Here is a 12,335-nt window from a genome sequence, read left to right on the forward strand (position 1 = left end):
TAATGGCATTCAAAGGTTCATTATTTTCTGGATTTATTTTATTTCTTGAGAATAAATATGTGCATAGTACTTAAGCAGGTGATGATGGATGGGGCTCTTAATGATGATCTGGAGAATGCTCAGAAAGCAAGTGTTCAGATGGAGAGTCTACTCATAACCCTGCTCACAAAGAAAAACAGTTAACATTTGAAATTCTTTTGAAAATTGAGTGACTCAAACAGGACTGGAGACACCAAAAATACTATGATGAACAATATTACCAAGTGATGATCAGTGATTTTTAGTACCAGGATGCTTGATGTTGTATACCTGCTGTGCCCCTTAACTACTAGCACTATGACTGTAGGCAGGTTACTTGGTGCCTCATTTTTCCCCCATCTTATAAACTAAGAATTTGTGCCTCATGGGTTTTTCTGTGACAATTAAATGAATGATATTTAAAGTGCTACCTGGCTCTCAGTAAATACCAGGTTTGCTATTTCTATTAGAATGTAAATGATATAAGTTAAAAAGTATAAATATGTTGGATCTTTAAAAATGTGTGATTAGAGAGACTATCACAAATACTTTGTTTTCAAAAAAATGGAGATTTTGAAGAACCTTAATGGCTAGTACAAAAGATTAAATTATTTAGGGTTGGTGGTTTGGGTGGGATAATTCTAACAATGGCTTATATTCAAGGGTACTTGGCAGAATCTTATGGAAGCGGTTTTCTTTTTTAGCCCCCCTATCCGGGAATGGAACAGCCTCCACACCATCCTTACTATCAGCACCATGCTCCACCTCCTCAAGCCCATCCCCCTTACTCAGGACATCATCCAGTACCACATGAAGCAAGATACAGAGATAAACGAGTAGTAAGTGCATGAGAATGCAAAGGTGTGAGGGAACTACTTAGAATTTTGTAGGTAATTTAAATATGGGGATACCATATTGTGTTTAATATATGAGCTTTAAAAATGGCTGATTAAGCCTTTGGATTATGTAGACAGATATTTCTTTTTGTTAATCAAATTAAAGACTGCTCAAATTAGATAATCTATCAAAGATAAATAATACCTAGGATATTTTCTTTCTGTACTAAAATCTTCACTGTAACTATGTAATTAATATTACTACTAGGTATTTCTAAGTTTTTTGTATGTTCTATCTCAATTTTTATAGTATTGATGGTTTATGTTAACAGATAATCTCATTATCTGTTATATAAATTTTTAACAAATTTTATTTGGATTAATAACCAGGTATGTTTAATCTCCTTTGCATCTGGTTCTTATGATATTAGGAAACAGCAATGAGATGCTAATAAATAGAGAATAACTCCCTTTAGTAATTGGTTCTAATAATTATATAAATATTCAATGTACTTGATATATAAAAGGTATTTTTTTAATCACTTCAGAATAAATGAAAGATAATTTCTACTTTTGAAGTTTCCAGGTTTTTATTGTATAGCAGGCTTATTTAAATTTATTTTTCTGTTTTTAGAATTAGATTTTTAAAAAAAATTTTTAAATTTGTTCTTTTTAGTTACATATGACAGTAGAGTACATTTTGACATGTTTATACAGACATGGAATACATCTGATTCTAATTAGGATCTCAGTTCTTTATTTTTTTAAAAGTGGATATTGTCTTCTGGTACTTGCTAGAAGTGTAATTCATATACTTGTAAGTTTGATACTTATTTACAAAGAACAAAAACAGTGTCTTCCTTAAAATCCCCCTCCCCCCAATAAAAAGTCTTATTAGGATGAGGAGTTTTTACAGGGACCAAGTATCTCTTATCTTCCCACTAAGAATTCTAGTTGGCCAGGATAATAGATTCCTGGGCAATCTTTATAGACATGTATTGTTATTTCTTATTCTCATAAGAATAGTAATCATTCAAAATAAAATCTTAACTAGTATTCTTTAACATGATATAAATCAATTTGAGAATTCTAATAAAAGGACCCGAAACTGGTAGACTTTTTTTAGTTAGTCACACAAAAAAAACATATAGCCTGTGTCGGATGAAATTCTAGTTTACTAGATGGGTTGTGGTGTTTTAAAAAGTGCCTTTTTTAAGTGATAGCCTAATTTTTAAAGCAAGAAGTCTTTCTGATTCTTTTACTGAAATACAGTTGACCTTTTTAACAAGTTCTGTTTCATGGAATTTTATTGTAGTAGGTTTTCTAATTTGTGTGTGTGTGTATTCTATGCTTATAACATCACATATTCCTTACATATGAAAGGTATATTGATGTTATAAGCATAGAATACATATGCTGTGGGATTGTGTTTTGAATCTTATGTTCTGTATATTTAAGCTGTTTTTAAAACAAAACATAATTCAGTAACTAAAGGTGAGGTGAGAAATGAGAGTAGAAAGCTAAAACTAGAGCAAGGTTTAAGCTTTTAAAAGCAACCACAGCTTTCCCTTTCACTTAGTTGCTCACCTTACCCTTCCTTATTCATTTCATCCTTAAGTACATTTTTAGCTCTGTGTGAGACAAGACTTCAGTCTTACTGTTTATTTTCTTACAGTTCATTAAATTCCATAAATTATTTGTTAAAAATTTTATCTGTAAATTGTCATTAGCAATATGCTTTAACAAAAATCTGGAGCATAAGACTTCTTAGTTTCACCTCAAGAGGGCAGAGTTTGCTGTATTTTGTGGAGTTGAAGGAAGGTAAAAAGTATTAGTCTTGCATCAAAAACATTGACAGTGTTTCGCATAATGGGAAAATATGATGGTTGATTGTCATGACCAGGTGTTTACTTTGGTCTAAATCTCTTTAAAGGGATTAGATGGAAGAATCATTAAACTTGAATACAAGGAAATTGAATGATGAGGCTTGAGTTATCTGTGGTAAATGTCTTAATTAATGAGCCATCAAAATTCTTTTTCTCTGAACAGTCAAAATATATCTTCTGTGAATTAATTATTATAGTTTTCTGAAGTCTTCCTCTCTACCAGACTTAATAAAATAAGTGTTGTTCAGACATTTTGGCATGTTTATCCCATTTCTTTCTTTTCTTCCCTTTTTAGCATGATTATGATATGAGAGTGGATGATTTCCTTCGTCGCACACAAGCTGTTGTCAGTGGTCGGAGAAGTAGACCCCGTGAAAGAGACCGGGAGCGAGAACGAGATCGCCCTAGAGATAACAGAAGAGACAGAGAGCGAGATAGAGGACGTGATAGAGAAAGAGAAAGAGAGCGATTATGTGATCGGGACAGAGACCGAGGGGAGAGAGGTCGATATCGAAGATAATGTGCTTTTGGAAGCTCTGATTGAAGATACAAAAAAAAAAATCTTTTTTTTTTGTTGTTTTTTTTGTTTTTTGTTTTTTTGGTGTGTGTTTACAAGTAGTAAATTTATTTTCAGCTGTCTACTTAAAGTCCATTGTGTAGAAGGATTTATTATTACCCCCATCGTTTCAAGCATGCAGTATAATAAGAACTGGAAAATCTCAAAACCTCCAAAAATGCACAGTTGACAGTTAAGTTGACACTTTTATTGGGGCAGAATGGAACAGTCCAAGAATGTAGATATTGATTTATTCTCCAAAAATGTTCATCTTATAGCTTATTCATCTAGAGTTATATTTTTTGTTTGTTTTCTTTCAGATCTTGATAACTGCCATGGTATTTTGCTTTGATGTGTTTCTACATGTAGTTGCACACGGTTCAGTAAAAAATGCTGCTATCAAGTATGCAAATATTGAAGTATGATGGTTTGACTATATGGCAGTGTTGTAGCAGCCTCTTGGTTTCTCCTTTTCCCTCTTTTTTTAAAAAACTTATAAAGTCACTTTTTATTTTTTAGTCTTCAATGATGAGAGCAATATTAAGAAGACATTGCTATCTAATTTTTAATCTTTTTAAAGAAAAGATTCCTATGTTCAGTAGCATGATTGATGCTATTGTTTAGCCTTTCCCTCTAAACTGTATACATTGGCTTGGAATGTTCACAACTTGGCGTGTGTGGCAGCAGAAGATAATTCCCATATTCTACATTGCTACTGTTTTGTATAAAATAAATTGGTAAAGATTGACACTTACCTGTTGTTACTTTTTTCTTGTCTGATTGCCAGTTTCTTATCATGCATTAGTGGACATAAAAGAATACTTTCTCTAAGAATTTATGCAATGAGGTAGAATTATGTTGGTATTTTGGTTAAGTATTTATACATCTGATAACATTTTTGGGTCTACCTTGATCTCTGATTTGTTCTCTTATTTATTTCAGATTTTCAATCTGTTTTTGTCTTCTATAAGTGAGGTACTTCGTAGAATTTTCTATTTTACTTCCTAAATTGACTTAAAATTTAGCCCTCCTAGTTATTTCCATATATTAACTGCCACTCCCTCCCACTGGTAATAAGCTATAATAGAAATAGATCAACATAAGCTAACAGTTTGTTGAAGAATATTTTGCATTTCAATTTCTTGAGTTACATATGAAATTTTGTCCTGTATAAAGTTGAATTATCTAAATGTAAGGGCTATTTGAATATTTGACTACTTTGTTTTGGTTTTTAAACATTTAGAGTCTGTGCCACAAGATGATAATGCAGCTTTACATTTAATCTGTATTTATTGGTCTGAAAAGGAGAACATAGGAGCTTTACTCTGTAATATATAAAGCTCTAGTTTTACTGCCTTCATATTCACATCAGCATTTAGAATATTTTTCTTTGCATTTAAAATGAGTAAATTTATTTTTCCTATATCAAAAATAAAGCCTATAGATTTATGTTAACTCTGTGCAGTGTGGTTCGGGAAAGTACATTAACTATTTCTTAAGAATACTAGAGTTCTAGCTTTGGAATTGCCTTTTGTTGTTTGATTTTGAAAGCTGGTAGTGGTAAAATTAAGCCTTTGTCACTCTTCTGAAAGACATTTAGATTGTTTCTTGTTTTAATATTAAAAAGTCTTTTTTTGAACATGTCAAGTGTGTTTAATAGATGAAGAAAGAAATGTGAATAATTGTGAGCACTTTTCTAGTAGTAATTCCTTGACCCCAAGAGTAAGGGTAGTGTGACACAGAGATCATCTATCCTGATTTTTTTTTTTTTTTTTTAAGGTACCAGGAATTCAACCAGGATCACTTAACCACTAATCCATATTCCTTTAAGGAACTCTTTGATTCAGTCAGGGCAAGATCTTTTGCAAGATTGTTAAGACTAGGAAGTTTATGGTACTTAGGCTAATGAGACTTTAGGAGACTTTTTCTGAGGACTTGTGGAAAAGAGCTTTACTTGCTTATAAGAGGTCCAGTAGAAGAGATTCCCTTCACTTACAGGCACTAAATTATGTGAATACAAAGTATCAGGGAATTGGTTTAAGAATAATTAAATAGATAAAGCCAGAAGTACTTGTATGATAGAATAGATAGATATTTTTGGTCACTTTTCTACTTCATGGGAGAGAAAAGACCCTATAAGTACAGTCATTGATAAAATAATAGCAAAACATTGGGAGACCATAGATCTGAATAAAACAATCTGAATAAAATCAATAGGGACAAGTAGATCTTTTTATAACTAAGTAGTGCCCTTCAGTCACACAGGGATATATAGAGTGCAGCTGAATTTTTCTGACTCTTTAGTTTTGACTTGGGGAAAGATGCTCAGAATATATTGGAGTTGGAAAGGACAAATCTAGTAGAGGAAGAAAGAAAGGGGCAGAACTTTTATGGTGTCACATCACATCTTTCTGGTAGTTGCTTGTAGACTTAACAAAGACTAGCATGTAGTGGAGTCAGACTTTGAGCCACATTGTTTTACTTGACTAGTCCACAATTTTCTTAAAAGAAAACATTTCTTCTCTGTTAGTATGTATTCTGGTATAATCCAGGAAATACTCTAGATGGGATGTTCTGGAAAGGAGGAAAGAACAATTATTGTTTATTTGTGGGGATAGAACTCTGGACCTCAAACAAGCACTTCATCACTGAGCAACATCCTTATCCCCTTTTTAATTTTGATATTGTCCCACTAAGCTGCCCAGGCTGGACTCAAAATTGGAAATCCTGCAGCCTTTCTGAGTAGCTGAGATTATAGGTGTGTGCCACCACACCTGGCTTCATCGTGTTTTTAAAAATGGTTCTAGCTAAACTTAAAGCTTCCAGTTAAAAAATATGAACCAATACAGATTTTGAAAGTATGTTTAATAAGCATGTCAGTCAATTTATGTTAAGTTTAGCAAGTGTATTAAGTACTTCCAATGGGACATTTTGGGGGAGATTATAGATACAAAAGAATCTCTACCTTTAAAGATTAATTTTCATATGGAGATTTATATTTATGGACAATTGTGACCATTAATTTGGATGGTGAAGCAAGATTGATTGGAGAAATCGTTGGGATTTAGAGATGCTGAAGATAAAAAAGGGGTAATGGGACTGGGAAAGGAGTGTATATGAAAGTGAAATTAAACTGTTAGGACCAGATTGCCTGAAATTATTTGCTGTGATTTTACTTACCTTTATGTAAAGTGATGCCTTGGAAAATTTCAAAAGCAATACCTGTTGAGATTTTGATAGTAATACACATGGCCTTGAACAAATATTAAAAAGTACAAAAAAAAGTCATAGTCTCACTTTCCATTCTAATTTACATAGGTAACCGATGTGATGGTTTCCCCTTAGATTTCTTTCTAAGCTTATATAATCATTATATGCATATATAGTTATGTTTGTGATATATATGGCATATACAGTCATACACCACATTAGGAATCTTTGGTCAATGATGAACTGCATATATGACTCTGTTCTTAAGGTTATATCACCTGTTAAAGTTGTAGTCATCTTAGTTCATGTAAATACTCTTCATGATGGATCACACCATGAAAAAATTGCCTGATTGCTTTTTTTAATCTATTATAAGCAACACATGAACATGAATATATTTCTACACAAAGCTTTTTTCCACTCACATCTCTTTGTATCAAAATGTCTTCATTCATTCAATGATTCTAGGGCAGTTAGAAAATTTTCCTGTCAGAACAGTGCTAATATGGATAATCTTGTGCATGTATTTTTATGCTTACACTTTTTGTCAGGGAGAGATCTAGAAATGTGGTTTGGTCATTTTGCATTTTGACAGAATATTGTCAGATTGTCTTCCAAATAGTCATACAATTTACTAGCAGTCTGTGAGCCTTGGTAGTTTACTATGTATAGTCTTTATCAGCATGGGAAATTATAAACCACTTAAATTCCTGCCAACCTGACAGAAGCATAATGCTTTTTGTATTTATTTGCATTTCCCTGATTTATAAATTTTGAGTATTTTTCCCACAAACAATCATTGGTATTTCTTTTTTTCTGATAATTGCCTTTTTCTTTGCTCACTTTTTATAATTTGTACGTATGAATGACTGATACGGATATTGATTATTGGTTTGCAATATGTGCTGTCAATGTTCTCTACTAATGTATGGGTTGTCTTTTTATTTGTTTATGATATCTTCTTCCATATAAAACTTTGCCTCTACTGGAAGCAGTGGTCCATACTTGTAATCTCAGCAACTGGGGATGTTGAGGCAGGAAGATTGCAAGTTTGAGGATAGCTTCAGTAATTCAGCAAGGACCTAAGCAACTTAGCTAGACTCTGTCTCAAAATTTAAAAAAATTTTTTTTTAAAAAAAGCCGAATATGTAGCCCAATGGCAAAAGCACTCTTGGGTTAAATCCCCAATACCCTCCCACCAGAAGTTTGAATCTTTAATGCAAATATGTAAATTGTTATGGTTTTTTAGGATTTGTACTATTTTCAAGATTCTGAAAAGTGTTCTATGGATATTTTAAAATTTAAAGTGTATTAACATTTAAATGTGAAATCCAGTATGAAACTTGTTTTTATGATGATCTGACATGGGGATCTTATTGAATGTACCCTAACTATATCTATAAATATGGCAATTATGTCTCTATAAATGATTTTAGATGCCCCCCCCTGCTTTTTACAAATGCAGTTTCTCATGTGGGTTTGATTTGGATGTTAGTATGTTCATTGATGTGCACATCTGTTTCTATACCAGCGCTACAGTATATTAATAGCTATAGTTTATTAGGATGCTCTTCAGTTTCAATGTTTTTCTTATTTTTTTTTGTGAATGCAATTCTATAATATGTGTAATTCTTTTGTGTCTCTTGAAAATATTTTTATTTTTAAATAAATGCATTGAGCTCATAGAATTATTTAGAGAGTAACTTAAATGTCAAGATTACTAATCCAGGTAATTGGTATATCTTTCCAATTTTTCACATCTTTATGTTCTCAAGGAAATCTTTTTTTTTAAACTTTTATTCTAAATAATTCATACATTTTTGTAGTTATTTTTATTTGCTCATAGTTTCTGTTATTTAGTGAATTTTTGTAATATTTTAGGTTTTTTTCTAAAACTTAGGAATTTTTTTCATTTTTTTAAACCACATATTTTTAAAGCCATGCAACAGAAGGTTTTGGTATGTATGTATATATAGTGAAAGGATTGGTAAAGCCAATTAACATTCATCATCTCAATTAACATTCATTTCTCTGTGTGATTAGAGTTCCTCAAAATCTTAGAAAATTTTCTGTATACAATAAAATATCCACTATGGTCCTCATGCTGTACTTTAGATCTCTAGACTATATAACTTCAATTTTGTACTCTCTGACCTACATCTTATTTCCCATCAACCCCCCCACCCCCGCCACCACCTCCAGTGACCACTATTCTATCGTGTTTCTATGTATTAGACTTGTTCTTTAGATTTCTTACATAACAGATCATGCAGTGTTTTTGTATCTGGCTTATTTCCTTTAGCGTGTCTTTCATGTTTATCCATGTCACAAATGGCAGGATTGCCCTCTTTTAAAGAGTAATACTCCATTCTGTTTGTGTGTAACAATTTATCCAGTCCTTTGTCAACCAACATTTAAGATGTTTCCATACCTTGGCTATTATGAGTAATATTGCAGTGAGCATGGAAGTTCACATATCTCTACAAGTTGCTGATTTTATTTCTTTTGGTTATATAATGAGAAAGGGAGTAATTCTATTTTTAATTTTTTCAGGAAATTTTATGATCTTTTACATTATACTTGTACCAATTTACATTCTAGCAGTGCGTTACATACCTTCACAAACTCTTGATATCTTTTGCCTTTTAGATAGTAGCTGTGTAACAGGTGGTATCACATTTTGGGTTTTGATTTCCCTGATGATTAGTGAGGTTCCGCACCTTTTCATGTACCTGTTGGTCTTATTTATGTTGTCTTTGGAGAATTTAGGTCCTTTGCCCCCCCCTTTTTTTTTAATTGGATGATGATTTTTGCTATTGAATTGTGAGTTCCTTATATATTTTGGATATTAACTCTTATCAGGTTCTAATTTTCTTCTGCCCTATAGGCCACCTTTTCCTTTTGTTAATTGTTTATTTTGCTGTAATATAGTGCCACTTGTTTATTTTTACTTTTGTGGCCTGTGCTTTGGTGTTTTATCTAAAACATTGTCAAGATCATTGTCAAGGAGATTTTCTCCTATGTTTTCCTCTTGGAGAAGTGATTTTGTGTTTTTCTTCCCTGTATTTAATTTTTTGAGTAAGTAATTATTAGTGTAAAATTTAACTGGTTTTAGTTTGTTGATATTGTATTCTGCAACTTTATTGAATTACTTGAGGTTTCCTGTGTGTGTTTTTTCTATATTTAGGATCATCTCATCTGCAAATAGGAACAGTATTTTCCTTTATGATTTTAGATGCCTTTATTTATTTTTTCCTTGTCATTCTGCTCTTAATACTTCCAGTACCATGTAAATAGAAGCAATGAGGGTAGGCATTCTTGCCTTGCATTGAATCTTAGAGGAAAACCTTTCAGTTTTTTCATTTATGATGATGTTAGCTGTGACCTTTTCATATATGGCCTTTATAGGAACTTTCCACCTATATCAATTTGTTGAAAGATTTTTATCTTGAAAAATTGTGAACTTTGTTCTTTGCATCTAGGGGATGAACATGTGGTTTGTATCATTCATTTTGTAAATACAGTATATCATATTGGCATATGTTAACCTTCCATGCCAGGCATTAAATCTTATTTGCTTATACTGTAACTTTTTGGCATGTTGAATTTGTTAATATTTTGGGGGTTAGTGTTATGGTGGCTCATAAAATGAATTTGGATTATTTCTTCTACCTTTTTTTTTTTTTTTTTGAGAGCGAGTTTAAGAACTGTAGGTATTAATTATTTTGATGTTTGGTTAAACCTAGCCATTAAATCATCTAATCTTGAGCATTTCCTGGTTGAGATTTTTAATTACTACTTCAGTCTCTTTGTTTGTTGTTTATTCAGACTTTCTGTTTCTTCTCGTTTCATTCTTGTTCATTTTCTAGAAATTTATTTCCTCTAGTTTATCCAATTTATTGACATGTTATTCATAATAGTCTTTAATGATCCTTAGTAATATCTCCACTTTTGTTTCTGATTCTATTTGTGCATTCTCTTTCCTTTAAGTCTTAGTCTTGCTAAATTTCAGTTTTATTTGTCTAAAATCTCTTTTGTTAATTTTTTTCCTGCAGTTTTCCTTTTGATTTCTTTGTTCTGATTTTTATTGTTTTCTTTCTTCTGCTAAATTTCATTTTATCCCTCCCCTCTCCCATTCTCCTTCCTCTAGTAGAATCTGTTAGTTTATATTTGATTAGTTCTTTATGCTGTCCTATCCTTCCTTCCCCCTTTATTTTACTCTACCTTCTGCATATGAGATAAAACATTTTTTATTTGGCTAATTTGACTGAGCATTCTTTATTTCCATCCCATATACTGGCAAATGCCATAATTTCATTGCTTTTTTTTTTAATGAATGAGTAGAACTCATTTTATGTGTGTGTGTGTATTTGTGTGTGTGTGTGTATAATTGCAATTTCTTAATTCATTCTTCCATTGATGGGCATCTGGGTTGATTCCATAGGTTAGCTGTTGTAAATTGTGCTGCTGTAAACATTGATGTGGCTATTTTACTGTAGTATACTGATTTTAGATCTTTTGGGAAAATACCCAAAGAATGGGATAGCTGGTGGTTCCATGCCTAATTTTTCTGAGGATTCTTCATACTGCTTTCCAGAGTGGGGGTACTAGTCTGCAGTCCAACCAACAATGTACAAGTGTACCTTTCCCCCCACAACCTCACCAGCATTTATTGTTTGTCTTCTTGATCTTTGCCATTCTGACTGGAGATGAAATCTTTGTGTAGTTGTGATTTGCATTTCCCTGATTGCCAGAGATATTTGACATATTTTCATGTATCTGTTGGCCATTTGTGTTTTTTCTTTTGAGAAGTTTGTTTAGTACTTTTGCCCATTCACTGACGGGATGATTTGATTTATTGGTCTTAAGTTTTTTGAGTTGTTTCTGTATTCTGAATATCAGTCCCCTATCAGAGGAGCAGCTGGCCAAGATTTTCTCCAATTCTGTAGATTTACCTCTTCACGCTTTTCACTGCTTCCTTTGCCGTGCAGAAACTTTTTAGTTGCCGTGCAGAAAATTTTTAGTTTGATGGCACTTATTGATTCTTGGTTTTATTTCTTGTGTTTTGGAGGTCTTATTAAGGAAGTTGGTGCCGACACCTAAATAATGAAATGTTGATTCTGTTTTCTTCCTGAAGTTGTAAAGTTTCTGGTCTAATTCCTAAGTCTTTGATCCACTTCAATTTGAGTTTTGTGCAGATTGACAGAAAGGAGTCTAATTTCATTTTTCTACAGATAGCTATTCAATTTTTTCCAGCACATTTGTTAAAGAGGTGGTATTTTCACCAAGATTTATTTTTGGCACCTTTGTCAAATATCAAATGGCTATATCTATGTAGATTTGTCTCTGTGTCTTCTGTTTCTTTGGCCTTCATATCTATTTTGATGCCAATGCTTTTTGTAATTATGCTCTGTAGCATAATTTCAGATCAGGTATTGTGGGATGCCTCCTGTGTTGATTTTCTTGCTTAGTATTACTTTGGCTATGCTGGGTCTCTTGTTGTTTCAAATGAATTTAAGAATTGTCTTTTGATTGTTTGTTTGTAATCCTGTAAAGAATGTTATTGGTATTTGATAGGGATTTCATTGAATCTGTATATTGCTTTTAGTGGTATGGGCATTTTGAAAATATTGATTCTGCCTAACTAAGAACATGGGATGTCATTCATTATTCCCTCAAACTAATATGTATATATCCAGTTGCTTATTTTAAAACATAATAATATAGTTGAACACTCATGAATTATTATTTTTTTGTTGTTTTCTTTCTTGGGGATTGAACCCAGGGCCTCACATATGCTAAGAAGGGCTTTACCTTTTATTTTTGAAA

General features: G+C 32.3%; 1 protein-coding gene across 4 annotated transcripts in view; it reads left to right on the forward strand.

Moving 5' to 3' along the window:
- Nucleotides 1-4,050, forward strand: part of Ythdc1 (YTH N6-methyladenosine RNA binding protein C1) — a 30,355-nt gene extending 26,305 nt beyond the window's left edge. For all 4 annotated transcript variants that reach the window (XM_005331706.5, XM_005331707.5, XM_021730654.3 and 1 more), the window contains 2 exons: nt 723-857; nt 3,036-4,050. In XM_005331706.5, the coding sequence (XP_005331763.1) occupies nt 723-857; nt 3,036-3,260 (360 nt within the window). In that variant the 3' untranslated portion in view covers nt 3,261-4,050. The remainder of the gene's footprint in view (nt 1-722; nt 858-3,035) is intronic.
- The last annotated feature ends 8,285 nt before the right edge of the window (nt 4,051-12,335 follow it).

This window comes from Ictidomys tridecemlineatus, chromosome 9, assembly GCF_052094955.1.
Source record: "Ictidomys tridecemlineatus isolate mIctTri1 chromosome 9, mIctTri1.hap1, whole genome shotgun sequence".
NCBI lineage: Eukaryota > Metazoa > Chordata > Mammalia > Rodentia > Sciuridae > Ictidomys > Ictidomys tridecemlineatus.